Source organism: Tamandua tetradactyla, chromosome 11 (assembly GCF_023851605.1).
Source record: "Tamandua tetradactyla isolate mTamTet1 chromosome 11, mTamTet1.pri, whole genome shotgun sequence".
Lineage (NCBI taxonomy): Eukaryota > Metazoa > Chordata > Mammalia > Pilosa > Myrmecophagidae > Tamandua > Tamandua tetradactyla.
The window spans coordinates 80528214-80555136 of record NC_135337.1 but is presented as its reverse complement, the minus strand read 5'-3'; the positions used below and the strand labels follow the sequence as shown (position 1 = coordinate 80555136).

General features: G+C 56.5%; 2 protein-coding genes across 3 annotated transcripts; one reads left to right on the top strand and one right to left on the bottom strand.

Moving 5' to 3' along the window:
• Positions 1 to 624: 624 nt before the first annotated feature.
• LSM7 (LSM7 homolog, U6 small nuclear RNA and mRNA degradation associated) lies at positions 625 to 7938 on the bottom strand. Its single transcript, XM_077119546.1, has 4 exons — positions 7909 to 7938; positions 7736 to 7826; positions 2765 to 2836; positions 625 to 936 (listed from the first exon to the last, which is right to left on the bottom strand). Exons 1-4 carry the CDS (start codon positions 7912 to 7914, stop codon positions 794 to 796), a joined length of 312 nt encoding a protein of 103 aa, XP_076975661.1. The 5' UTR covers positions 7915 to 7938; the 3' UTR covers positions 625 to 793.
• Positions 7939 to 8031: 93 nt separating this feature from the next.
• Positions 8032 to 25769, top strand: SPPL2B (signal peptide peptidase like 2B). Of its 2 annotated transcripts, none has more exons than XM_077121240.1 (15): positions 8032 to 8115; positions 13198 to 13317; positions 13752 to 13934; positions 14908 to 14997; positions 15332 to 15471; positions 16496 to 16638; positions 16747 to 16843; positions 17707 to 17823; positions 19629 to 19710; positions 20180 to 20254; positions 20338 to 20400; positions 20608 to 20707; positions 20989 to 21066; positions 22413 to 22573; positions 23857 to 25769. In XM_077121240.1, exons 1-15 carry the CDS (start codon positions 8044 to 8046, stop codon positions 24118 to 24120), a joined length of 1785 nt encoding a protein of 594 aa, XP_076977355.1. In that variant the 5' UTR covers positions 8032 to 8043; the 3' UTR covers positions 24121 to 25769. The 2 variants fall into 2 exon arrangements, with proteins under 2 accessions (XP_076977355.1, XP_076977356.1); XM_077121241.1 differs by having other exon boundaries at positions 22413 to 22638; positions 23857 to 23970.
• The last annotated feature ends 1154 nt before the right edge of the window (positions 25770 to 26923 follow it).

Here is a 26923-nt window from a genome sequence, read left to right as displayed (position 1 = left end):
CCAGTCCGAGGCTCCTGCCAGGGGAGTCCTCTCTGACTCACTCCCAGGCTCTGTGCTGGTCAGAGGTGATGAACCGGTCCCTGTTCTCAGCAGGGAAGACAGTCCAGCTGGGGACAGGGGAGCCCTAACAAGGGCACAGAATTTAGAAAATGGGTCCAATGATAAGACGACCTTTCTAAAGAGGGGCATGTAGGTGCCTAAGGAAAGCCTGAGCTTTTTTTTTCCTGCCAGGGGCAGGAAGGGGTGGCTGGTGGGGTTCTGTCATGATGAGGATTTAAGCAGGGAAGGGACCCAGACAGACTAGGTTTTAGAAGTTCACTCTGGCTCATGTATGGAGGTGGCTCTGGAGGGAAAAAAACAATGAAAATGTCCGTTGCTGCTCCTGGTCTCCAGGGTCCTCTGGAACCACCCCCACCCCCCAGGGCTTCTGGATGAAGGCCCCGCCTCTCTTTGGTACAGGGGGTGCCCTGGAAAGGTCCATCATGGGACGGAGGCTCCCAACTCACAGGTGAGACCCCTCAGGACCAGCAGAGACCATGCCGGCGCTCCACAAGCTGATAAATTGAATTAAATCCCTGGGACCCAGGTTTTCCCTGAAAATCATGGCCGAGAGAACTCCACGCCTCCCTAACACTTGAGGTTTGCAGTTTTATTAAGAAAACAAAAATTTAATCCATACAAAAGGAAAAGACTTTCTGTCCCAGTGGGTGGCGCAGGAAGGAGCAGCTCTGAGTCCGTAGAAAGCTGTGCCACCCGGGCCCCGCTTGTGCCCTCGTCTGGCACCAAGGCCCTGCTAGCCGTCCTGCTGCTGGATGAAGGGGTTGGGGATGGCCTCCATGCCGTCCTGGGGGCAGATGAGCACGACAGATGTGCCCCTGCAGACCACCAGGCCCAGCTGGCGGGTGTCTTCTGTGAGCTTGTACTGGTCATCGGGGTCTGGAGGGAGGGGCAGATGGGGTGTCAGGCAGCTATGCCGGGAGAGTGGGGGAGCAAGCAGGCATGATGAGAACAGGGGGCTTCGGGGTGGATGGCTGAGCTGGAAGGGGAGGCAAGTGCTTCCGGCTTGAATCGCAGGGGAAGCTGGGAAGACTACCTTTCCCACTTGCCCCCACCATTACCCGTGGGTGCTGGGAAGCCCTGGGACCTCAGAGGAGATGTACCCAGAGGCAGGAGCTCCCTACCGGTTGGGGAGGACTCCACGGTGCTATGCCCTGCTTGCCAGGTGGGACAGTAAGTCAGAGCCCTTCCAGCCACTCAAGGACCACATGGAAACCCAGATGCACAGCCTTTCTCCCTGAGCTGATCTGCCCAGAAGGAGCTCTGGAAATAATCATGCCCAGCCTGGCCTCATTCTCCAAACGAGAACAAGGAGGCCCAGGGGAAGGCTAGCAGTTGCCTGGGTCACAGGACTAATTGCAGGCAGAGGCCCCTGAGCCGGCAGGGGCTCCCGGGACCACGCTACTAGGCAGGCCGCTCAGAAGAAAAGCAAAGTCCCAGAAGCCCTGATGGTTGCCAACATCCCTGCCTGTCACGGTGGGGTGAGTGCAAGCTGGAGAAGAGCTGTCATGAAATACCGGGCAATCAAAATTCATTATCGTTATCAGGCGGTGTTGGCGGGGGATACCAAGCGGGCTGGGATTTGAAACCAGAGACCCAGTTTGATGTCTGGCTCTGCTGCAGAAATAACGACTACTTGAACCCAACCTCCCGACCCCCCGCGTGGCAGGGAAGGTTCCGGTGCCTGTCACCGGTTGTTGTGAGGTGAGGCAGGAGGGTGGGATTTATCTGACAGTGTGTACCAGTCCCTCTGGGTGCCAGGCACTGTGAGAAGGCGCATGTCACAGCAGCTGCACTTGTGCGGACCGATCAGACATGGTAAGCACCTAAGCTCTTAGAGGAAGGTCACAATTTTCTTAACAACCCCATGCAATGACCTTTCCCATGAGGAAAGTAATTTGCTGGGGGAGGCAAGCCAAGTTCCAGCTCAGGGGGCCCAAACCTGATTGGCCCAAGACCTGGGGGGAGAGGAGGAAAGGTAAGGGACAAGACGCTAAGCTTCACAGGGTGCTGGGGGACTGAAGAGGAGGATGGCTCCCCCAGGCGGCCCTGTGGCACTTCCTCTGTGGTTGTGGAAATCATTTAACCTTTCCCGACAGTGAACCTTGCCTGACCCACATTTCTGGGGTGCCGAGGGGCAAGATGTTCCCTATTTTCCAGGCTTTGCATCCCCTGGATGACTCAGTGGGGCTGACCCGGTGAAGCGGTTGGCTGATGGGTCTGGAGAAGGGTCTTGGGATTTGGCTGGGATTTCACCAAGGAAGAAGACAACTCGGGGCAGGGAAACAAGAGTCGGTCTTCTGGGTAAGGGGACGAGGACCCTTTGTTCCCAGTGGGAGCCTAGCACGGAGGACAGGAGCTGAGGAAGGTACAGAGATGTTCTAAAGCGTTTTCATTTTCCCATCTTCAGAAGAGTGGCAAAGCATCCTTTCTTTACGTGTGCTGGGCACGTTTTAAGTACCCTGTAGAAACTTCAAGATCAATGGGTGACTTAACCAAATAGTTCTGTGACCTTCAAGTCCCCGAGACTGTGGCCTTTGGAAGCTCTGCAGAAACGCCCAGGACCACCAGGGCAGCTCAAACGCAGCCGTGAGCTGTCCAGTCAACAAGGCATCATGTTCTTAACTTATGTGGAGGTTCCGCGGGTTCCCAAGGGAAAAGGACCCCAGGTTGGTGGGGGTGGGGAGCCCAAGGTCCCACGGCTTACCTCGCATGTACTCGATGGTGCCGTCCAACACAAGGTTGAGGAGGGGGTCAAACCCTTTCAGGATTCCACTGGCTTGTAGAAATCACCGGAAAGATAAGAGAAAAGGGAAGGCGTAAAGTCAATATTTTCTTTTTGGAATGAGAGAACTCTGCCCACGGGCTGGCTGCTGCAGATGGAAAGAGGGTGGGCACCCCTCACCTTGGCAAGACAGACATAGAACGACTTTCCTAGGGACGGGGGCAATGGAAGGTTTGGGGGACAGGGAGGCATGGGGTCTGGTAAGGGGAATGGGGACAGCAGACTCCAAACCATCTCCTACTACAATGGAGCTCAGCAAACTTTATGAAGGGCAGATGGTCAGCATTTCCAGCTTTGTGGCCAGGTATCTGTTGTGACTACTCAGCTCTACTGCTTGGAGCACAAAAGCAGCCAGATAACATGCAGTCGAACAGCACAGCTGTGTGCCAATAAAACTTGATTCTAGAGACTGAAATCTGAATTTCATGGAATCTTCACATGTTATGACATACTCCTCCTTTGCCTAGTTTCTCAACTATTTAAAAAATGGAAATACCATTCATGGGTAACATAAAATAGGTGGTGGGCCGAATGTGGCCTGTGAGCTGTAGTCTGCGACTCCTGCATTAGGATATCAGCTCCCTGAGGCTGACAGCTACACCTCCACATCCTGCTGAGCCCCAGTGCCCAGTACGGTGCTGGACGGAAGGCAAGTGCCCAGTAAATACTCAGGGAGCTCAAAGAACAAAGGCAGACCCCACTGCTCAGAGAGGGTTGACAGGAGCAGATAGAATGGATACTCTGAGTCCCAGCCAAGGCTCCAAATCCTTGGCCAGTGGCATGAACCTTTCCGGATGAGGCTGTGCCTCTACTTCTCTCTCTAGGCTCACTTCCTGCTGCCTAAGCCACATGATGCATCTTCATGTCCCCCTCCTTGGTGCCTTGTCAGTGACACTCCCCAGGAACCCGAGAGCCCCTGGACAGGTTGGCCCATCCGCCCTTCCTTCCTGGAAATCCCTTGTCCCCCTGGCACCTCATCTGAATGGTCTGTTTCAGCCACCGCCTCACCATGTGGCCAGTGCTCCCACCTGTCCCCTCTAGCCTGCTGACTTGTGCACACTGGGATGCGTCTTTCAGTGACTCTTATCTCTCACATTTCTTTCTAGCGCCTCTCATCTGTCAGGCATCTTCCTCTAGGATGCCAACCCATGCTGCTTTGGGGGCCTCTCCTCCCCTCCTCCACCCGCTCTGGTCTTGTCTTGCGGAAGTAAGGATTCTATCCCATCCTTAATCCTGCTCATCTCCCCTGAAAGGCAAGGACTATGCTGCAGGCACATGGCATGGTGCCCATGTGGCCAGGGAGAGCTGGGGCCCACACAGTATGGTCTGCAGGCCAAATCTGCTCTGCCGCCTGTTTTTGTGAATTAAGTGTTACTGGTACACAGCCACGCTTATTTGTTCACCTGTTATCTATGGCAGCTTTCTTACTGCAGGGGGTTGAGTAGATGTGACAGGGAATCTGGCCTGCAAAGCTGAAGATATTCACTCTCTGGCCCTTTGCAGAAAAGGTTTGCTAGCTCAGGGTGTGGCCTTCCACCTGACTGCCTAGGTTTGAATTTTCCTCCTGTTGCTGATTTCTAGTTTTATTTCACTGTGACCAAAAAAGACAGTTGGTGTGATATGCACCTTTTAAAACATATTAAGATTTTACTCCTGACCTAACATGTAGTCTACCACGGAGAACGTTTCATGTGCACTTGAGAAGAATATGTCTTGTGGGGTGGAGTGATCTGTGCATGTTTGTGAGGTCTGGTTGGTTTATAGCATTGTCCATGTTCTCTCTTTCCCTACTGATCTTCTGTCCAGGTGTTCCATCCATTATTGAAAGTGGGATATTGACATCTTCAACTATTATTATAGAACAGCCTATTTCTTCCCTCAGTTCTATCAGGTCTTGTTTTATGTATCTGAGGGCTCTGTTATGTGCACATGTCTCTAATTCTTTTGTCTTTTTACTGGATTGCCTGCCTGGTAAAATGAGGATCATGAGGACAGCTACCTCCCAGGCTTATGGTGAGTGTCTTGGCCTGGGGCCTGACACACAGTGGGCCCCTGTGTGGGGCTGTACCCTTCATGGAACAGGAGCACTGTGGTAGGTGGGCACACCCTTGGGTGCGGGATGGGACCAGTGAATGTGATGGGAATGCCACTCCTGTGATTAAGTGATGTGATAAAGATGACGATATTTTGCAGACATAATTAAGGTCCCCAAATCCATTGACTGTTTTTTTTTGTATGCTATACAAAAAAAAAGAAAAATAATTTCATTCTTTTTCCATGTGAGTATCCCATTACTGTAGCACCATTTGTTGAATTTTTGTGTTTGTTTTGCTTGTTTGTTTGTTTTTTTGGGGGAAGTGCATGGATCAGGAATCGAACCCAAGTCTCCTGCACGGCAGGGGAGAATTCTACCACTGAGCTACCCTTGCACCCTCCAAAATCAGTTGACTTTTGAGTTAATCCAAAGGCGGATTAATTGGGGTGGGCCTGAACTAATCAGGTGAGCCCATAAAGGGAATGGACACTTTTTTTTTGATTAGAGAAATTGTAGGTTTACAGAAAAATCATGTACAAGATTCAGGGCCCCCATATATCGCCCTACTATTAATCCCTTCCATTAGTGTAGCGTATTGTTACACTTCATGAAAGACACTTTTATCTTGAAAGAATACTTTTATAATTGTACTAGTAACTATACTTGTTCTACGAGATTCTCCTGTTGGCCCTGAAGGAGCAAACAGCCAGGTGGTGGAGGGGCCACGTGGACTGGGAGCTCAGGGCACTAGACAGAAAACAGGGATCTCAGTCCAACAAATTCAAGGAACTGAATTCTGCCAACAACCAGTGAGCCTGGAAAAGGACCCTGTACCTGAGATGGCCGTGGTCCCACAGCAACACCTTGGATTGCAACCTTGTGGGAGACTCTGAGACAGAGGCCCCTGGACTCCTGACCTCCAGAAATGAAGACATCATAAATTTGTTGCTTAAGGTGCTACACTTGTGGTAATTTGGTACATAGCATAGAAAACTAAGGCAAATGTTTTGAAAAGCAAGAGTTGTATCTCATCCGTATATCCCAGTTCCAGCATAGTATAAATTGAGCCAACATTTATTTGGATTCAAATTCTATTCAAATTCTGCCAGGCACCTACTCTTTCAAGCGCTGTGTTTTCAACATCTCAGATGCTACCCAATTGCCTATACCTTGGGGAAGAAGGGATCAGGAGATCTGTCCTGTGAAATAAAGAAACTGAGGCTCAAAGTTTGCTGAATAAATGAAATGTGGTCAAAAGCTATGTCCCACACTACGCTCTGTCCTGTAACTATTTATTGAAGAGTGCTTTGAAAACTATTGCTTTTTTCTTTGCTTTGTATATATATTATACAAGAAAAAAAAGCTATGTGCTAGGTACCCTGCTAAACATGCCTTATGCCCTTTGATTATCACCACAACCTGATAAGGATTTGACAAATGAGGAAACTGAGGCTAAGAGAGGATAGTAACTTGTGCAAAGTCCCACAGCCAGCGCGTGGAAGAGCTGGGATTCTAACCTGTGCCATCTAATTGATGGGTTAGAACCAGAACCCAGAGTTAGACAGCAGAGCCACTGCCCACACAAGTTAGCAGAACTCGACTTGGTCCCTATCCTCAGGGCACTTACCATGTAGAATTTTTTAGATTCCAGTCAAAGAGTCAGCTGCAAGATTAAGCATCATATTAAGGAGCATAAACTCGCAAACTGTGATAGGCAACTACCAGGAACCTATAACCAAGGGCCTTGCCTGAGGATGGAGGTGGGCAGAGAAGGCTTCCCAGAGACAACAACCTTGATCTGGGAGAAAGAGAATGACTCTGGGAGTTATTCTGGTACAAACATTCCAGATAAAGAAAAAACACGTGCTTCACAGGTTGCACCCCCCCCCCCCCTTGCACGCCCCACCCCACAGGCCATTTTTTATCTTAAACAAAGAGGAGTCACCAGGGCAGGCCACCATGGCTCAGCGGCAAGAATGCTTGCCTGCCATGCCAGAGGACCCGGGTTCGATTCCCAGTGCCTGCCCATGTGAAAAAAAAAAAAAAAAAGAAAAAAAAGAAAGAGGAGTCAGCAGGGAGCAACTTGAGATTCAGTTTCTGTTTTTAACAGGTCCCTCTGCCCTCTGAGAGGAGACTGAAGGTGGGGCCCCATTCTCAAGCTGGGGCGAATTTGCCCCCCAGGGGAATTTGGCAATGCAGCGCAGTGATAGCTAGACTAGGTATTTGGTAGAAGTAAGACTCTGAATTTGAACAAATGTTAACTCAATCTACACCATGCGCCAGGATATATGAATGAGACACATCTTTTGCTTTTCAACACGTTTGTATTAGTTTTCAATGCTACATTAATTACCAACGACTTAAGACGTTTTTGGATGGGGGGTGGTAGTGCATGGCACTGGCATCGAATGGGTAGAGGCCAGGGATGCAAGTCAAAATCCTGAAGTGCCCAGGACCTATCAGGTCCCCAGGGTCAACTGCGGTGAGGCTGAGGAAGGGGGGGCATGAACATAGCCGGCAAACCAGTGAGGTGCTGGGGCGGCCCCCCCACCCCGGGGCGCCCCCCTCCCCCTGGCAGGAGATGGAAAGACAAGACCGCAAAGGAAGCGAGCTCGTGAATCCCGATCCTGGCCGCGCCGCTGTGACTTTGCGTTAAGTTTGTGCCTCAGTCTCCCCGTCTGCAAAATGGGCACAACAGTACCTACCTCCCGGTGTTAGGATTGAACGAGTTAGTCCATCTAAAGCGCTTAAAGCCGTGTCTGCTCATTGAACGAGCTGCCTAAGTGCAAGTTATGATAATTGATGTTACTATTTATTTTAAATTGTTCAAGGAGGGTGCTGGGTGGCGGGGTCCTCACCTTCGCGGCCTCCCTGAAACTTCACGCGGATCGTCTTGTCGATGTATTTGGACAGATCCAAAATGCTCTCCTTCTTCTTCTTCTCTTTGTCCTGTGTGGAAAGCAGACCTCGTGAGGCGGAGAGCGTGTCTCGGCCTCGCGCCGCCCGCCCCGGCACACCTCCGCGCGCTCACCGCCATCTTGCCGCCCCGCACCGCTCTGCGCAGGCGCGGCCTTCTGGCGCATGCGCGCCCCTGCGCCCCAGCGCCCCGGCGCCCCGGGAGTTGCCGGGAAACGTCGGCCGACGGCTGCGGCGGGGACCGGCTGACATGGCGGCGGCGGCGGCGGCGGCGCTGGCGCTGGCGCGGCTCGGGACCGCCTTTCTCCTTCTCGCGGCCCAGGTGAGGGCCACGCCGGGCCCGACAGTCCCGAAGGCTGCGGCTCCCCCCGTTCCGCGTCCCTCGGGCCCCTAGCAGAAACCCACCCGGCCCGGGCTTGGGACCAGCCTCGGGGACCCGCGACCCCGCGCTGGCGGCCCTCGGGGTCTGGGGACCGGCCGTGACCTTGCGGGCTGTTCTCTGGCCTGTACTCCTTCCCCGTCGAGGAAATCCTTCCCAGTTACAGCGTCACTCCGTCCCAGCCGGGGTTGTAGTTTGCGGGACCCCGTCCCTCCCTTCTGTACGGTTCCGCTTGTCGGTCTCGGAGTCACCGTCCGCCCCTCCCCGGCTGCGTGGCCTGGGGCAGGTGGCTGCCCCTGTCCAAGCCTCAGTTTTCCCGTATGCAAAAACGGGCATGATGCTAGCACTCCTCCCAGGGATTGTGGTCAAGGCAGGGCAGGACCGTAGGCCTGGCAGCGTCGGGGAGCGAATCCCCGCTCCCTTTTACTCTCTGACCTTGGACAAGGGAGTTCCCTCTTGGGGGTCAGTTGCTTGTCTGTAAAAGGGGGGATGAGAGGAGAGTTTTGTGGGTTCATTCCTATGCTACAAGGAGTGACCAGCCTGCTGGGCTCAGTATGTTGTTATTTAGCGTTAAGGGGCTCTGGTTCTAAAGGATAGAGTGGACAAGGAGGTAGCTGATGTGTATTGTCATAAACTCATCTTTCCAAACTCTCCCTTCCTCCCAAGCGCTGCAGCCCAGGCAAAAGTGCCCCTAAGAGCTCTCCAGATGCGCTGGTGGGCAGTTAACCTTGACTCCTCTCTTGCAATTCTAACTTAAAAGGTCTTTCGAATCTCTCTGCTCCTCTCAGTCTGCTTCTCTCTGCTGTAGTTCCTGTCAGATCTCCCTTTGGCCACTGTTGACTTCCCCCAGCAATCCCCTACCAAGCCATTTGCAACACAGCAGGAGCAATCTTTTCCAAATGTGTGTCAGCTCTGGTCACTTCCAGATGAGAGCTTCCAGCGGCTTCCTGTCTCATTGAGAAAGGCCTTTCTTTGTGATCCGGCTGCTCTGGGAACTTCCCTCCCTTTTCAGCTCTCCCTAATGGGGAGGCATTTATGGAGGACAGCTTGAGCTCTAGTCGCTTTTATAGCCCTCAAATACCCCTCCTCCACTTCTGGCCCTGCAAGTCCTGCAGTCTCACAAGTGCAGAGATACCTCTTCCCCAGCTGCTTCAGGCCCTCCCCTTCTTCCCCCATTGTAGCCTGATCACACTCTGTTTTCTGGCCTTCCTCACCAGTTCGTGAGCAATTTGAATAGGGGAATTTGAGCTCTGAAGATCTTCCCAATGAGAGAAAAGCAGGAAATGGGCAATGCATTATGGGAATGCCATGGAGGGGATGACCCGGAAAGGCTTTTCAGAAGCAGTGACCCCCTAGGAGTGTTTTGAAGGATGCGTAGGAGTTTGCCAGGTTGGGAAGGGAGAGGCTGTTGTAGGCAGTGGGAACAGTGGGTGAGAAGGCTGATGACTTATTTTAGGGACTGGTGAGGGGGCTTGCTATGTTTGGTGCATAGGGTGGTATAGGTATGAGGGGAGCTCACCTACCCCCCCTGGAGGAGGTGTCGCTGTGAAGGAGGCACAGATGGACCTGGAATGGAGGAAGGGAATGGGGTCCCCCAGCAAAGCTGCAGGCAGAAGGCACAAGGCAGGGCTGGAGTTCAGGGCATGGGCCAGACAGGTTAGAACCAGATTCTGAGGGCTCTTGTTGCTGAGGTGTTCATGCTTTGCCCTGAGCATGGGGAGCCCAGGAATGCTCCTGAGGAGTGCCAGGGGGACGTGGCCCTACCCTCCCAATAGCCTAGTTGCAACAGGCATACCAGGGAGCCCATGCTGACTGCGGCTCTGGGGCTCTGCCCACTTGGCTTCTGAGTCAGGGCAGTGGAAGCGGGGGTGTTTGAGTCCTGACTCCCAAGACTGGCTGTCTTGGAGATTGCTTGATGATGATCCCACATTCACTTGCCACCATTTGGTAACCCTGGACAAGTGAGTCGGCCTCTCCAGATTATATCCCCCTTCTCAGTAACAACAAAGCCTGTGAGAGGAGATGCAGAGGCCTGCGGGGCTGGTTACTCAGGCCTGAGTTGATCAGAGATCCCCTCTGCAGCCCCCACAAGCTCCCTTTACCACCCCTCTGTAGCCCCCTCACCCCACATGGACCCTCCACAGCCCCTCCTGCCCCTACCTCCCCCCTCCAGTGTCCCCCTTCACCCTGCCACCATGACATCTTTTTCCAAAGTTCCTGCATCCTTGTTTTTCACCCTTTCCTGAAATATCTCTTAGAAGGAGTCCGCCCCATAGCCCTGATGCATCAGTTTTTTTTAAAACTCTCCTGAGGCTTATGTGTCCATGGAGCCGCTACAGAGCCCCTGAGTGTGTGTTAGCTGTGAGGTGTTGGAAGGCTGTCTGTCTCGGTTCTCCCAATTCAGAATGATTGTACGAGAACTCAGAATCTGCATCCTTTTGAAGAACCTTCCCTGGTTCTTTTAGCTCAGCAGGTGAGAAAAACTATTCAAGGCAAGAGCTTGCCTTCTCTGAGGTTTGATAAAATCACAGTTTTTTTTTTTTTGAAGGCAGTTCTTCAAATTTTGGGAAGGAGAACCTGTGAAAGCTGTTTTGTATTCTTAAGTCACCTTTTTCGAAGGAACAGTTTCTATCAATTTTCATTTTACACAATGAAAGCTTTTCCTCTAAAAGCCCGTATCCCACAAAATGGGCGTCAGCAGCTGTGTCTTGCGAAGCGCTCAGCAGTGGATACTTTGGGTGCCATACGTCTGCATGTGCCCTGTTACAGCCGCTGGACTCTGCTTTTGCATTCAGAAGCAGTGAGAGGGCGTGGCTGTGTGCCTGTAAAACTTTTATTTACAGAAGCAGGGGGCTCTGCATTTGGCCTGTGGGGTGTTGGTTTCTGACCTCTGCCGAGGAGCAGACTTGCTGACAGCAAGGCCCTGTCTGTGGCCGTGACCTACTTGAGTGGGCATCTGGCCAGCACAGACTCCGGGCCCCCTGCTGTAGAGGGGTGGCCTCTGGGGCGAGTCTGGGAGGAAGGGGCTCCTAGTTCTGCCTCAGGGTCAAGAGGTACCCAGTGGTTTGCCAGTGGGAGAGGCTGGGGGAGTGGGAAGCCACCTTAGTGCAGCACCCCTGTCCACAACTTCAGGCCCTCCCTTCCCTCCTGAGGCTGCAGGGATGGTGGCCCCCTGCCCAGCTTCTTCAGGGCAGGGCACCTTCAAAACTCAACTTCTCTGGGTGTGCCCCTGACCAGCACAGTGAGGATGGGCCTGATTCTCATTTGATGGCTGGCACCAGGGGTCCGGCTCCTGCCTGAGATGACAGAGAAGGCACTGCGCCTGAGCTGGTGTCTGGGGTCCCTGTAGCCCCTCGCTTGGGGCACATGGTCAGCAGGCTGCTGGGGAGGGGCCAGGCTTGGGCCTGGGGCTCATGTGTGTGGTCTTGTGGGGCTTTTCCTCTAAAAGCCCATATCCCACAAAACGGGGGTTGGCAGGCATGACAGGAGGAGCTCCCGATGTGATTTTACTGAGTCCCGGAGCCAGGGGCCCATGTGCATCAAGACCCCTGGTCTGATCCGAACCCCTCCCCAGGCCCGCTTTGCCATGTCCCTTGAAGGCCCAGCCCTCCTTAACCTCCAGGAGCCTCCTGTCTGTGTTCCTATCCCTTGTATGTACCTCAGGTGGGCAGTTGCTGGCTGTTTGTACCTGGGCAGGTGCTCAGGGGGACCCAGAGGACCTTCCTCATTGCTGGCCCTTTGGGGCCCAGCCAGGCTCTACCTGGGGATTCTTCAGGGCAGGCACTAGGAGACAGCCAGGGCTGGGGAGGGCCACCTTGGGGGATCCCCGCAGTGTCTAGCATAAGGCTTCTCTCCTGGGATCCCTCATCCTACTGGTAGACCCTGGGGAGCTGCCCAGACCGAGAAGCTCCCCATTGCAGGTGGGGCTAGGGGCTCTGTGGGCTGTTTGGCTGGAGCCGAGTGTGCGGAAGGGGAGTGGGGAGGAAGGTTGGAGGGGTCCCCAGGCACCTGCTGCTGTCAGGGGAGGCCGGGGGTGGGGAGGAAAGTTGGGGGTGGTCCCCAGGCACCCACTTCTGTCAGGGGAGGCCAGGGGTGGGGAGGAAGGTTGGAGGGGTCCCCAGGCACCCGCTGCTGTCAGGGGAGGCCGGGGGTGAGGAGGAAGGTTGGAGGGGTACCCAGGCACCCGCTGCTATTAGGGGAGGCCGGGGGTGGGGAGGAAGGTTGGAGGGGTCCATAGGCACCCGCTGCTGTCAGGGGAGGCTGGGGGTGGGGAGGAAGGTTGGAGGGGTCCACAGGCACCCGCTGCTGTCTGGGGAGGCCGGGGGTGGTGCAGTTCAGGCCGTGGAGCTACTGCAGTGACCAGTTCCCACTCCGGGAGAGCTGAGGCAGGGACAGCGTCCACGGCCTGCTGTTCCCTATGAGCCTGGAACGATGAGATACTGTGAAGTGCTCACCTGTCTGGAGTGGAAGTGCACCTGCCAACCTTGTCCCCGAGGCAGCCATCCCGGCACTGCCCCTTCTTGCCGCACTGGAGGCGTTTCCAGTGGCCGCTTAGCCGGGGAGCTGGTGTCACCACTAAAGTGAAGTGCTGCTGGGGTTGTTGCACGTGTCTGGCAGGCACCCCTACGCGAGCTGTGGGGGAGGGGCGCTGCCAGCTTGCTGCATGCTGGCTGCCTCTTTGGGCCCCTCACATCCATGTGGCCCTCGACTTTTGGCCTATGAGGTGACACCCAGCAGAGAGCGTCTCCCTCCTTGGAAAGGAACTGTGAGGCTTTCTACTGCTGGCCTGCCGGATCCCAGGCCCTGATTCTCATAGGGCCCTCTTGGACTCCACCAGGTCCCTGGGAGGTGGTGTGGTCCCTGTTTTGTGTACAAGGAAACTGGGGAGCCAGGGTGGCTCATACCTCACCTGAGAGAGGTATGCATACTCTCCACCCTGGCCTGTCCTAAAGGAGAGACCCCGTCCCCAAATAGGGAGACCTACTGTCCATGGGCGAGGCCTCTGACCCCACCTTGTCGCCCCAGGTGGCCTGCGAGTACGGTATGGTGCATGTGGCGTCTGAGCTGGGTGACCCCCGAGGCCGGGACTACTGCATCCTTTACAACCCACAGTGGGCCCGCCTGCCCCATGACCTCAGCAAAGCCGTGAGTACCTATCTCCCACCCTGCCTGCCGGCCCTTACTTCTCACGTGGGCAGAGGGGCTGCAGGACTAAGGGGAGATTTCTGAGGAGGACCCCCTTGACCTCCCGGGTCCTCGGGATCCTTGATTAAAAACGAGGGCCCCCAGAGGCAGTAACGGGAGGGTGACACCAACTCACCCTGGGGACCAGCATTTGTGAGGCCAAGACCCCAGTGGGTGACTGCAAGAGGGACCTGGGGAAGGGGCTCCAGATGCCACAGTGACCCCCCCCCCCCAGTGTGCTTGGTGCCTTTCCTCACTGAGGTGCTGTCTTCTCACCATAGGGTACTGGGGGGGGGGGGCGGTCAGGCCAGGGGTGGGGCTCTCAGGCCTGGGGTGGGTCCTGCGTCTCAGCGGGTACCCTGAGCATTCTCCTAACTGACCCTGCCTTCCCTCAGCCCCTGCTGCAGCTGCAGGACTGGACGTCCTCCATGCTCTGCTCACCCTCTGACCTGCCCACTGCCGGCTTCAGCAACCGGATCCCACTGGTGGCGCGTGGAAACTGCACCTTCTACGAGAAAGTGAGGCTGGCCCAGGGCAGTGGGGCACGAGGGCTGCTCATCGTCAGCCGGGAGAAGCTGGTACGGCTGTGGGGGTAGGGTGCAGGGTTAGATGGCATCCCTGGGGGGCGTTCCTCCCCGGGCGCTCTCACCCCCACCCCTGGCTCAAGGGTTGGGAAGGAGCAGAACGTTGTACCTGACACACGCTTGGCTTTGTAGTCGGAAGAGTATCCCTGGGTGATTTGCAGTTCAGGCCCTTCTCTCCTGTGGTCAGGGCAGGTGCTGCTCTAGTGCTGCATGGGCGCCAGGGCGGGGCCTGCTCCCAGAGCCCGCAGGGGCGGCACCTTGCTCTTCTAGCCTCAGGGTGCTGAGCTCATTGGGTGGAGGTTTCCATCCCCTCAGTCCTCGTGGCCCTGTGATGGCTGCACAGACACGACCACATGAGCCAGTGACAGCACCTGAAGATGGGGGCTTTAAAACACTGAGGTGGGGTGCCTGCTGTAACTTCATTACATACAGGAGTTCACAGTGGTTTCATGCAGGGCTTATGTGACAAGGGGATTTAGTCATTAAATACTTTATGTCTGGAAATGGTTTGTGTCAGAGGCAGGGTCTCTGCAGGTGGTGGGGGTGGAGGCCCCAGGTCACACAGGTGGTAGTAAGCTTGGCGGTGGGTGTTGGACCCCCTCCCCTCACCTACAGCCCGCCTCCTGCCTACCCCCTGCTTTCCCTGTCCTGGACAGCATCTGCCTGGAGAAGCTTCCTACACATCCCTGTATGGTAGCTGTGGGGTGACAGCTGGGCGGGGCCTCAGAGTTCCCCCATGGGACCCTGTTGGTCTCAGGGTGGGATTGAGCTCGCAGGTTACAGGGACTGGATCTCCAGTTACTGGGCTGCGGTGGGTCGGGCCTGCTGGCCATTGGCTGGTCTGTGTGCCTCTGCCTCCCTGGCATCCCAGCCCCGTGGAAGTGGGCTCCCCAGCTCCCTCAGGGAGCCAGCTGGGCCTCGGGCGGTCTTTGTGAGCTGTGGCCTTTCTCCACCCCCTTTACCCCAGGTGCCCCCAGGAGGCAACAAGACACAGTACGATGAGGTTGGGATCCCCGTGGCCCTGCTCAGCCACAGAGATATGCTGGATCTTTTCAAGGTAGGCGCCCACCCCCTGCCTCTGGACCTGGGAGGACGCTTGTGGCAGTGCCACCCCCCAGGGGTTGGCCTGGGTGGTTCTCCCCAGGCAGGCCTCCTCATTGTCAGGAGCGCACCCGAGGCCCCCAGAAGTACGTACTTTCTGGATGACTGATGAGAGTGCCCAGGGAGCACACATCCCCCAGGGCATCCCAGTGTGACTGAGCCAGTCACTGTCCCCAGGCTGGGGACGGCCAGGAGGAGAGGGTGGGTCCCCAGGAGGAGGGGGTTGGAGGTGCGGGGCCCCCAGGAGAAGGAGGAGGAGGAGGAGGAGGAGGGTGTGCTTTCCGAGGCAGAGTTTCGGGCGAGCGGCGAAGGCGGCGCTGTATGCACCCGATGAGCCCGTGCTGGACTACAACATGGTCACCATCTTCCTCATGGCTGTCGGCACCGTCGCCGTCGGGGGCTACTGGGCTGGGAGCCGGGACGTCAAGAGGTGAGTGGGCAGGGGTGGGCACAGAGTGTGGGCACAGGTCAGAGCGGGTGTGTGGTGTCTCACCCTCCTGGGGAGCCTCTGGAACACAGTTTGTCCATGAAGGCCTGTGCCCAGGTAGCAGGTGGGGATCCTGGACTGTTGGGGGCACCTGGCCCTGTCTCTGCAAGTCCATTCTTTAGGTCTGCTGTGGAGACCCAGACCCCTGCCCACTTGGCGTCTCAGCGCACAGGCCACTTCTCCTGTGGCAGAGTGCGGGCGGCAAGCAGGCGGTGTGGTGGGGTGGGCCTGGGCCTGCTTGCTGCCCAGAGAAGCTCTCAAGGGGCCGGGGTAGCCTCGTGCCCCACACAGGGGTCAGGGGAGTGTCCCCAAGCTCTTCCGTGAAAAGAAGGCTCTCACGGCGCTTCCAAGCTCTTCCCTGAAAAGCAGGCTCTCACGGCGCTTGTCCTGGTGGGGTTCACCTCTCCTTGCTTGGAAATGCAGGTGCTTGGGCCTCCAAGCTGCTCTGCCTCGTCCTGGGGAAGTCCTTGGGGGAGCACGTGACTTGTTCCCTGTCACCTGGTATCGGTGCTGGGCTTGGAGACAATGGGTTGGCACATCGGGCAAATGTTCAGCTCACCCTGCTGAGTCTCTTGGTTCCCCATGAGCCACACTTAAGCCCAGTGGCCCCGTGTGGGGGATTTTTATGGCTGATAAAAGTAAAATTCCCATTTCCCACCTGCCTCAAAAGCGATACTACCTTTCTTTCTCCTCTGGACATGCCCCTCTCTGGGATGGGAGCAAGGGGTCTGCAGGGGGTTGCTGACCTCCCCGTCTGCCTTTTGGGCCCCAGATATTGTGCTTTGTCCTTCTGGGGAGCCAGAGCCCCCCCATCCCATCCTGTCCCCCTCACTCTGAGCTGCTTATCAGCCACATGCCAGGGGGTGGGGGAAGGGGGTTGTCTGTAGGATCAGGCAGGGGACAGGCAGCCAGAGTTGGGGCACTCCCCATGGGTGGAGGTCCCACACCCAGTGTCCTGTCCCTCCAGAAGGTACATGAAGCATAAGCGGGATGACGGGCCCGAGAAGCAGGAGGATGAGGCTGTGGACGTGACGCCTGTGATGATTGGTGTTTTCGTTGTTATGTGCTGCTCCATGCTGGTGCTGCTGTACTACTTCTACGACCACCTCGGTGTGCCCCCAGGAGTGGGTGGGCGGGCCCAGGTGGACACACGGTGCCTCGGGGTGGGGGTAGGGACTGGGGGCAAGTGTCCCTCCTCACCGCTGGCCACCCCCGCAGTGTATGTGGTCATCGGGATTTTCTGCCTGGCTTCTTCCACCGGCCTCTACAGCTGCCTGGCACCCTTCGTCCGGAGGCTGCCCTTTGGCAAATGCAGGTGAGCCCTGCTCTGTACCTCCGGCCACCCTCGCCCTGCCCCCTCACTGTCCATCACCCACCAGGGCCCACCTGGCCCTGTATGGGGCATACAGCAGGCACTCATACGGCTGTGACCGTGGCATCTGGGGAGCTCTGGGCAGGGTTGGGAAGCCAATTTCTGGTCTCCTGAGGCTTCCCCGTCTATGCCAGCACTCCTCTTCCTATATCCTGCTGAACAAAGAGCTGTACTGGTGACAGAGAGGGGTCACTTGGAGTTCCCTTTCCGTGCAGAGTAAGGAGGGGTGGGAAAGGGACCAGGATCTACCTGGGTTCTGAGGGTCTCCAGGGGGGTTGGCAGCAGGCCAGCCCTGCTTAGCCCCCTGCAGTCCCAGGCCTGAAGGGTTCTCTGCAATCCAGGGGATGGGTCTGTCAGGCTCCCCTGGAGCAGGTGAGGGGCTGCTGAAGGGCTTGGGGCAGAGCTGGAATTCTGGCACAGCTAGTCAGGGCTGAGATGAGTCATGGCCAGGTACCCTGCTCTTCAGGGCTTTGAGGCCTCACCCACATGACGAAGTGTCCAGGATGTAAAGGTGGTAGTGAGGGCTGAGGGTAGTTCAGGGGCTATGGGGTCAGACAGGACAAGGATCTGTTCAGAGGCCAGCAGGGAGGGCATGGGGTCAGGCGAGGCTGGAGCTGAGCAGGGGCTCAGGTGGTCGCTGAGGAGCCCCTCAGGCTGCCGGGTGAAAACGGGCTCAGGTCTGGTCTGGGGCACGGCTGTGGGGTGGGGATGGGGGTGTGAGTGATGGTGGGAATTAGAGTGCGTGGATGGATGGGTGGGAGTCGGGCACCTGGGCTCTGACCGCCCTGTCACCCCCCGCCCCCCAGGGTCCCCGACAACAGCCTGCCCTACTTCCACAAGCGCCCGCAGGTCCGCCTGCTGCTGCTGGCACTGGCCTGCGTCTCCGTCAGCGTGGTGTGGGGCGTCTTCCGCAACGAGGACCAGTAAGTGCAGCCTCCTCGGGGCTGGAAGGGTGGGTGCCCCCCTCGGCCCAGCCTCCACAGCTGTCCTCACACGGCCCCAGAGCAGCCTGGATCCATTTCAACTCCTGGGTTATTAAAGACGCTCCTTTCCACATCCCCGGAGCCAGGGCCCTCGTCCCCAGGCACTGACCCGCATCTGATCAGCCGCCGCGGTGGCCCTGCCTGCTGCCCGCATCCAGTTTCACTCGGGGCTGGAGCGAGCTGGGGGGTCTGTCCGGGTGCCATGGGGCCTGCGATCGGAATCTAGATAAGAGCCTTGCTCCTGGTCCTGGCTCTGTGCAGGCTCCCCTGGCCGCCCAGGGGCACGGAAACGCCCACCCCGTGTGCTCCCTGTTCTGGGGACGGTGGGGGGGCAGGACTGGGAAGGGGGCCACGTGTCCCCGAGATGCCGACTTCCCACTTGGCGGGCTGATTGCTGGGTGGAGGGGCTGCACCCCACGCAGGGTGCCTGTGGGCCTCAGGAGCACCATGCAGGCCCCATCAGCGCGCTCTGAGCCTGGCAGTTAGCTGCTCGTGTGCCGGCGCCATCTGGAGCTGCAACAGATCTCCCTGGCAGAAGGGAGAAGTGGAAATATTTTGAGTTCTTTATACACAAAGAGAAAGTGAACTGTTACCATCAGATCTAAGCCAGGAAACTCGCTCCATCACGTGAAGTTGGGACAGATGCCTTTTCCCAGCTGCTCCTGGACGCGGGCTGTGGGTTGCAGGGTGCCGCCCGGTCGTGCCCTCTTTGCTGCTGCAGGTCACTGACCCTGCCTCCAGCTGCCTTCTCACACCTCACCACAGCCCCAGCCAGGAGGCGCTTCCCCCCCATTTCAGATGAGCACCTAGTGCTCAGGTGACTCCCTAGCAGGCGGGTGGCAGGGCCAGCACCCGGCACCCTGCCCAGAGGGGCCTGACCATAATGCAGGATGCAGGGACGGGGGCATGGCAGCCACTCAGGGTGGGTGAGGGAGAGCATGAGGATGGGGGCCAGGAAGAGAGTCGTGGGACCCGGGCATGCTGTGTAGGTTGCCCGAGGTGGGAGGGTGGCAGGGCTATAGACACTGCCAGGGATGGGGGGCACCCAGTGCAGATGTGCTTTCTTCAGCGGCTCCTTCCTCAACTCGGTTATTCCTTAGTGTGACACCAACAGTTGGTTTATCTTAAAAATTCGAAAGCCTGGTGTTTGTTCACCAGCCAGCAGGCTACTTGGGTTGGCTGTGGACAGGGCTGACACATCCCTGCGCCACTCACTTGTGCTTTGTTTGGGTCGCACATTAGGAAAATTCCAGATTCTTCTCTTCCTGCCCAAGGCTGTCCCCAGGACACAGTTCTCCTCCCTTGTGGGCAGGAGTCAGTGCAAAGCCTGGTCAGGTGCCAGTGTCCATTTCTAAATCATTTGCAATCTGTATCTTGAAAAAAAATGTTCAAATCCTATGGACGCCCTCCTCAGCCCCCTGCCCTGCCTGAACCCTGTGGGTCACCATGTGGGAGGCTAGGACACAGCTGTTTCTGCCCTGTCAACTGGAGTGAGCCATACCCACAGGAAGGTGCTGTAGGAGGCCCTCCCTGGCCCCTGGGTGTTGGGGAGCAGGGTGCGCAGGTCCCGTCCTGCACACCCTCCAGCCGCATGGGACCATCCCATCCTGACCCTGGTACCGGTCACAATTAGAAGGGCCTGTGAGCAGTGCCTCTGCCCCCTCCCCCGAGGGGCTGCCCTGGGCAGCAGCTCAGCCTTAGGCCTCCCGCCTGGCCTCTGGCCACTGATACTGTTCTGTCCCCAGGTGGGCCTGGGTCCTGCAGGACGCCCTGGGCATTGCTTTCTGCCTCTACATGTTGAAGACCATCCGGCTGCCCACCTTCAAGGTAAGTGCGTGGCCAGGGAGGCCTGTGGGGAGCAGCCATGATGCCCCTCCTCTGCCCAGGGCCTGTGTCCCAGCCACTTGGGGATGCTCGCTTAGCCCTGGCCTTTGCTCAACGCTTGACCTTCTGCTCTCAGAGCCCATCTCCCCAGCTCTCATTTCTCCACAGTGACTGGTTGGCTTACTTAGGCTTAGTCAAGAGTTCCTCCAGACAAGGAAATACCTAGCCCTCCAAGGAGGGAAGGAGGGGTAGCTCACAGGTCCTTGGGGGTGGAGGTCAGGGCCCCAGAGCCTTGGTGGGCATGGCTAGGACCAGCCACGGATCTGCTCATGGGCTTTGCAAGCACAACCCCGGGTTCAAAGAGCTTTGGAATGTCCAGGTATGGCTGCAGAGCTTTGCAGCCCGTGGGGGGTCTCAGGGTGGGCCTCTGCACCGCTACCCCTCCCACCCTCACCCCTGCCCCTACCCCCAGGCCTGTACACTGCTGCTGCTGGTGCTTTTCATCTATGACGTCTTCTTTGTGTTCGTGACGCCCTTCCTGACCAAGGTAGGTGCTCCCTGCTGCCCCCAGCCCATGGCCACCACCCCCCAGCCAGCAGCTACCGTCCCTGACCTCCTGTTTTTGTTTAGAGTGGGAACAGCATCATGGTAGAAGTGGCCACCGGCCCCTCAGACTCAGCCACCCGTGAGAAGGTACGTCCTTGACCCTGAGGCCTCAAGTATCCAGCCTAGCCTGCTGTTCCTCCACCAGAGAGGGCCGAGGTGGCCACAGGCTGTGGAGGCAGTGGCCAGGGCTGGCGGGCCTGGGGTTAGGGTCTTGGTCCCTCAGGCAGAGCCACCTTCCTGCCTTGGACAGGCCGTCAGGCTGAGGTGTGGGTGCTCTCCCTCCCTCTCCCACAGCTGCCCATGGTTCTGAAAGTGCCCAGACTTTCCTCTTCCCCTCTGGCCCTCTGCGACCGGCCCTTCTCCCTCCTGGGCTTCGGGGACATCTTGGTGCCAGGTATCTAGACCGGGGGGTGTCTGTGTTCCACCTTTGGGCCCACGGGCCCCTGGGTCCAGGTCACTGGGTGTCTGGGACTAGTCTTTGGGAAAGATGTTCCAGCAGGTCTGAGGGCTGGGGGTGCTGGAGGGGTGGGGAGGGACTAGGTAGTGCAGGGGTGGAGGCTGGCCCCTCGCTGGAGGCCCATGCTGGGGTCTGAGCTCAACCGTGGCCTTGGGTTCCTGTGCGTGGCCCACCATGTGCTGTAGTGAGTCACGCAGCAAGGCCCGTCCTCCCCACAGGGCTCCTGGTGGCGTACTGCCACAGGTTCGACATCCACGTGCAGTCCTCCCGCATCTACTTCGTGGCCTGCACCATCGGTAGGTGCCGGGCCCTGGGGGCAGGCCCACCTAAATGGCCTGGAGCCAGATGGGCCTGTTTTTAAATTTTCCAAACCAGCTTGGTTGTCCCCACCTCCCGGTCAGCCCCGAGGGCAGAAAGGGCTTGCATATGCTCCCTCACACACCAGCGTGGGGGTGCGGAGGCACATCCAGGGGTGCAGGCCAATCCTGAGTGTGTGGGTTCATTGCAGGCTGTCCCTCACCGCCATGGCTGCCATTCACCCCCTTCCTTCTGTCTAACACTCCTGAGCACTTCCTGCGTTTACACAGCTTCCAGGTTATTCTGTAAAGAGTGTACGGGGCCACGGGGACTTTCCCTTCCCAAATGCTGCCGTGCCCAATCACTCACAGTAACCCGGGCCACTTAGACCCTCAGTGGTGGCCACGCCTCTGGTCATCTGTATTTGGCTCCTGTTGTGTCATTTCTTTGCGATGTATGGATAGCACTATTGGCAGATAAGTCTCGCTTGCCGTAGCTGCCTCTGGAAATGCGGAGGCAGGGCTCACACAGCAGCCCCTTGCCCATGGTGATCCCTAGAGAGAGGCTCTTTTTCTGAAGCTTTTAGGAAAAGAGTGTTTTTTTCTTGTAACTATTTATTTGGAAATAATTGCACACTTAAAGTTATAGGGATTGTGTGTCCTGCCTTTGGATTTGCCACCTATTAACATTTTTTAAAATCACATTTGCTTTCTTACATGCTCACTTTTTCCTTTCTCTTTCCAAATACATATTTATACATGCATTATTTTTTCCTGACTTAATGGTGAGGAAAACAGTTGCTGCTGTTGTCCCTTTACCCCAAGATACGATAGTAGGGATTTCCAGAGCACAGGGATATCTTTCCATGACCCTGGGTTAGTTATCAGAGATTTGACTTCACAAAACTGTGTGCATATATTAATTAAATAAATAATTTTCTAGTTAAAGGCTCATAACCAACAGATATTGGGACAAATCTCATAGCTCCTTCTGGAGCTGCTTCTGTAGTTCCAGATTCTTCTGCAGTTGCTGGTTGTTGGGTTCTGTCTGGGTTTTGACCTGGAAGCTGCCATCCCTCACCTCCCTCCTCCCCTTGCTGCCTCTTTCGCATTCTTGTTGCGGCCTGACCTAGTGGAGGTAGCTGGTGGGAAGGTTCTGGAAGGCCCTGGCTGCTTCCTACCCCCCTTCCCCACCTGTGGCGCTTGGCTTGCCTCTCTTCCTCGTGCTCCCCATCCATGTCTGATCATGGTGTCCCACAGAGACAGTTGATCTTCCTGCAGGGGGGACAGGGGTGTCAGGCCTGACACTGGCCTGAGGTGACAGCTCCCCTGTCTGCCCACTGCAGCCTACGGCATCGGCCTCCTGGTGACGTTTGTGGCGCTGGCCCTGATGCAGCGTGGCCAGCCCGCCCTGCTCTACCTGGTGCCCTGCACGCTGATCACTAGCTGCGCTGTGGCCCTGTGGCGCCGGGAGCTGGGCGTGTTCTGGACAGGAAGCGGCTTTGCGGTGAATACCAGTTTGCTATGACTGTTGGAGACATAATAACCCAATAAGCCCTAACTAGAATTAAAGTTGAGTAAACCCCCCTGGCGTTCTGGGTAAGCCCTGCGGCCAGCACGCAGGTCGTCAGTGTCTTCTCGGGGGCCTGCCTGCGCGCGTGTCCTACCCGCGCGTGTGTCCTGCCCATGCAGCTCTGGCAGCCGAGGCAGTCGGATACCAGGGCGTGCTGTGGCTGTGGTGCCGGTCGTGTTTGGAGATTTGTGCTAACTGCTCGGATGCTACTCTTTTCTAAAATTGCTCAAACTTCCAAGCACAGTAACACCCCATCTGACTGGCCATGGGATGCACAGTGCCCAGACCCGAGCTCTGTCTTCTAGAGGAGGGCGGCGCCTTCACAGGGAAAGGGAAGGGGTGGGGCGAGTGGGGACACCATCCCTGGCAGCTGGAGACCAGTCAGCTTCAGAGCGAACAATTTCAGACATCTCGGTAACTCTTCAGGATCTGCTGGGCTTCTGCATTTGCCAGAAAAGTATGAAATTGTCTTCTGGGTGCCCTGTTCAGGAAGTCACCGCGGGGGCGGGGGGAGCAGTTCTATCTGTAAATGTTTCATTTTGAGACCATTTGGTCTTTGCAAACTGTTTACATAAACAAAGTTCCCTCCCTCTGTGTGAAATCACTCACCCTCCAGTGCCAGTCATGTGGGGTGTTCCTGTGTTGTGTTTTGGGTTCTGTCTGTCCTGGCATTTAAAGGGGACAGTGGCTTCAGGTGTAAACACCTCTTGAGGCTTGAGGAGAGCCCTTCCAGGTTCAGAGTCCACTCTCCTTGGAAAGGCTCCTCTGTTAACTTTACCCCAAGAAGGAGTGATTATTTCCAGAAGGTTCTGAGAAGCAGAGGAGCCAGAGGGAGGAGGGAGACAAGCCAAGCCCCAAGGGACAGAAGGATGTCTGGAAGGTTCCTTGCAAAGAGGGCTTTCTTGAGCAGCTCACTGTGCCCTCAGTAGGCCTCTGATTCACCTTGAGGGCCCGGGTGCTGAGGCTTGGTGCTGGGGTCAGCGGGAGCCCCTGGAGGTCCCTGGGGCTAACATCCCACTGAGACAGGGGGCTTCCCGCTTGTCTGAGCCTGGACCAGACTCTGACGGTGCCGCACTCTGCTCCCTATGCATGCTGTGTTTCCGTCAGATGCCCCTCCCCTGCCCCAGCTTCTTTGTGGCCCGGATATCCTGCCTGCCGGCGCCGGGGTCTGTGGGTCCTCACTTGCCTTTTTACCAGTGCCATCTCTTCTCTTACAGAAAGACCTACCTCAGTCTTCCTGGGCCCCGGCTGGAGCCGACGGCCCACAGCCTCCAAAAGATGCGGGCACCTGCCCCTCCCCGCCACCTCCTAATGAAGAACTGCTCAGGCCGCCCCTCCAGGCTGAGCAGCCCCCCGAGCCTGCCACGCCTCAGGACACAGAGGCTGCTGCCAGTGCTCCTGCCTGCGAGCCCACCAGCCCGGCTACTAGCACCCCCGTACCCACAGCCCAGGATCAGGGCCAGCCTGGCGCCTCAGACTAGGTGAGCGGGGTCACGAGGCTCTCGGCCCCCACCTTGCAGCACGCCACGTCCTGGGCCCCGCTGGCCGTAGGATGGGGACGCGATGACTCGTCCAGGACTGTGGATGCACGTCGGGCCCGCCCCCCTCTCCCCGAAACATGGTGCTCTTGTCCGGCCGATGCCCCAGGCCTCAGCTGCCCGAGCCCCCTGGCACTGCTCAGACCCAACCCCCGTGGCTGCCGCCAACCCCCAGCCGCCAGTTCTACCGCCTCGCACTGAGTCTTCCGCCTTAGTTTCCTCTTTGTGGAACCTTCCGTCTGAGTGCAGAGTTGAACCGCCTGCCCGAGGAGAGGCCAGGAATGGTCAACACGCAAATGGCCAGATGCATTTATATTTGGTGCTTAACCTGCTTCTTGTTTTTCCTTCAGGGTTTTTTTTTTCTTCTTACCTACAAGACAGTCAGTTCTTAGGGGCAAGAAAGGAAAAGGTTTTCACTGCTTCCCTAGAGAAACATTTTGCTGCACGTTTTTTTTTTTTTTTTTTTTTTTTTTAAGTCTAGTTAAGCCTAGAAGCTGAAAACTTCATGGATTGTCTGGAAAATTGAAAGCGGAGTCTCACACCAGGACTAAAACTGTTGGCCCCAGCTAGGTGGGGAGGGGTGGATATGAGGCCCGGACCCTGCTTCTGGGTGTACTGGGGCTCATGGTCTGAAGGCGAACAGCTGAGCTGCTCCTTCTGGGACAGAAGCCGCTGCGGCCCTCCACTTAGCCCCAAGAGCACCTGCCCTTTGTGCATCCAACTCCACATTTCAATAAACAGCCGCTGCGCTTTGGCATCCCCGTAGCGTTGCCTCTCGGGATGTGAGGGTGGGGTGAGCACCGGCCAGGGCTTCTGCTCACAGCATCCGCCTGGCCTGCTCACCAGGAGGAAGGGCTGGTCCGGGCAGCCCGGCAGGCATATGGCCTTGTTGTCTGGGGTCCGTGCTTTGGCCTTTCAGCGTGGAGGCTCCCCGAGCCACCTTGTTGATGTGACATTCCTCAGCCCATGCAGCTAACCTAGCCCCGTGTACAGCACAGGTGAGGGCACTTTTTTAAGAGCACCCAAGGAGCTTCTGGAATGTGCAAGGATGTTCATAGCTTTTTGCCTTCTACCTCACCGAGGGGTTCTCTCCCAGCCCCGGGACAGAAATGCCCGCGTGGAGCCCAGCAGGGGCTGTCCTCCCGGCCCACCTCTCCGCACGTGCTGGTGACGCCCACCTCGCAGCTGCCACACCACCACCCTTCGAAGCAGTGCGCCCTGTAGCCGATGGACACCAGGCCCAGGCTGCTGACTGTCAGCCAGGGTGTCCTGGGCCCAGGGCCCCTGCCCCACTCGTCCCACCCACCAGCCTCCAGGTCCAAGCCCAGAAAGACATTTCCATTGGCCTAAAAGGACACCAGTCTCCCATCTCCACAGTGACAGCTCACCTCCCAGGATGCAGGGATCTGCTCGCTCTCCTCTGTCCTACGCTTTCTTGCTGCCCTGTCCCAGGCAGAAGGTTTGGGGGTGAACCGTGATCCACTCTGGAAAATACCTGTGCCAGGGACCTGCAGACAGCCTCTGTCAGCCACACATCTCCGGGGGAATCCGTGTTTTCTCTCCAATAAACAAAAAGAAGAAGTCCCCTTAAACCTATTTCTGTGTGTTTCTTGAAAGCTGAAGACCTGGGAATAGGATCAACCAGCCCTTCCTACCCCATGAGAATTCCTGGTCTTGGGGAGTTGGGACCCTGGGATGGAACCCTCCAGAGGGAGGCCGAGGCAAGGGGCCTGATTTGAGCCCCTCTGCCATGAGGATTGCGCCTTAATTTAAGCCATTTCATATGTCGGCACAATGAAGCGGGGATTTTGCTTTCTGTTTGGGAAGTTTGACACATGTCAAGGAATACTACAACAATGTACTTCCCAGACTTTGTTTTGTACTTTCTGCCTTCCTTCTGTTTGAATCTGATCATTAAACATGGGCTTTTGGTATTTACAATGTAGCCCTTGCATTTTCTGTCGTGCAGTGCAGTTAATTACATCCTGTGGCATCCTAATCAGTGGATCTTTAGAATCAGAAGGAATCTTATAAGTAAATTCCATCTGTTCTTACATCCAGCCTCCCACCTACCCACCCATCCTCCCATCCACTCATCCGTCCACCCACCCATTCATCCACCTATCCACCCATCCATCCATATATCCTATCCTCTCACCTATCCATCCATCCTCCCCCATCCACCTATTTTATACATCCAACCAGTCAGTCTTTTGGGCACCTATTGTGTACCAGGCTCTCTGTTCCAGGTGGCTTGGCCTGATGAGGAAGGGCAGGTTTTCAGCTAAATGTGACCCAGCTTGGAAATGGGTCACCATGGGATTCTGTATTCACACAGGAGAGACACCCAGGAGGGCTGCCTGGAGGAGAGGGCTGTCAGCTGAGACCAAGGGATGCACATGGAGGAGAGGAGAATGGTTGATGCTGTGTTCTGCGAAGGAGGCTAGGAAGCTGGCCACAGGGGAGTTGGGACTTAGTGTTTCAGGGTCAAATGGGAAGCCGCTGATGGGAAGTCAGAGGGTGACAAGACTGGAGTCCTAGAAAGATCCCACTGGCTGCCCTGAGCAAAACAGGTGCCCAATAAAGACTGTTGAATAAATGAAAGTATGAATGAATGAAAAAAGTGAACTTAAAAGAAATGAAATGAGGGACTCAAACATGAATTTGAATGTTCATAGCAGTGGGATTCACAAACAACCAAAAAATAGAATTCCATGGGTTTCTTCTGCCCCCCCCCCAATCTCCC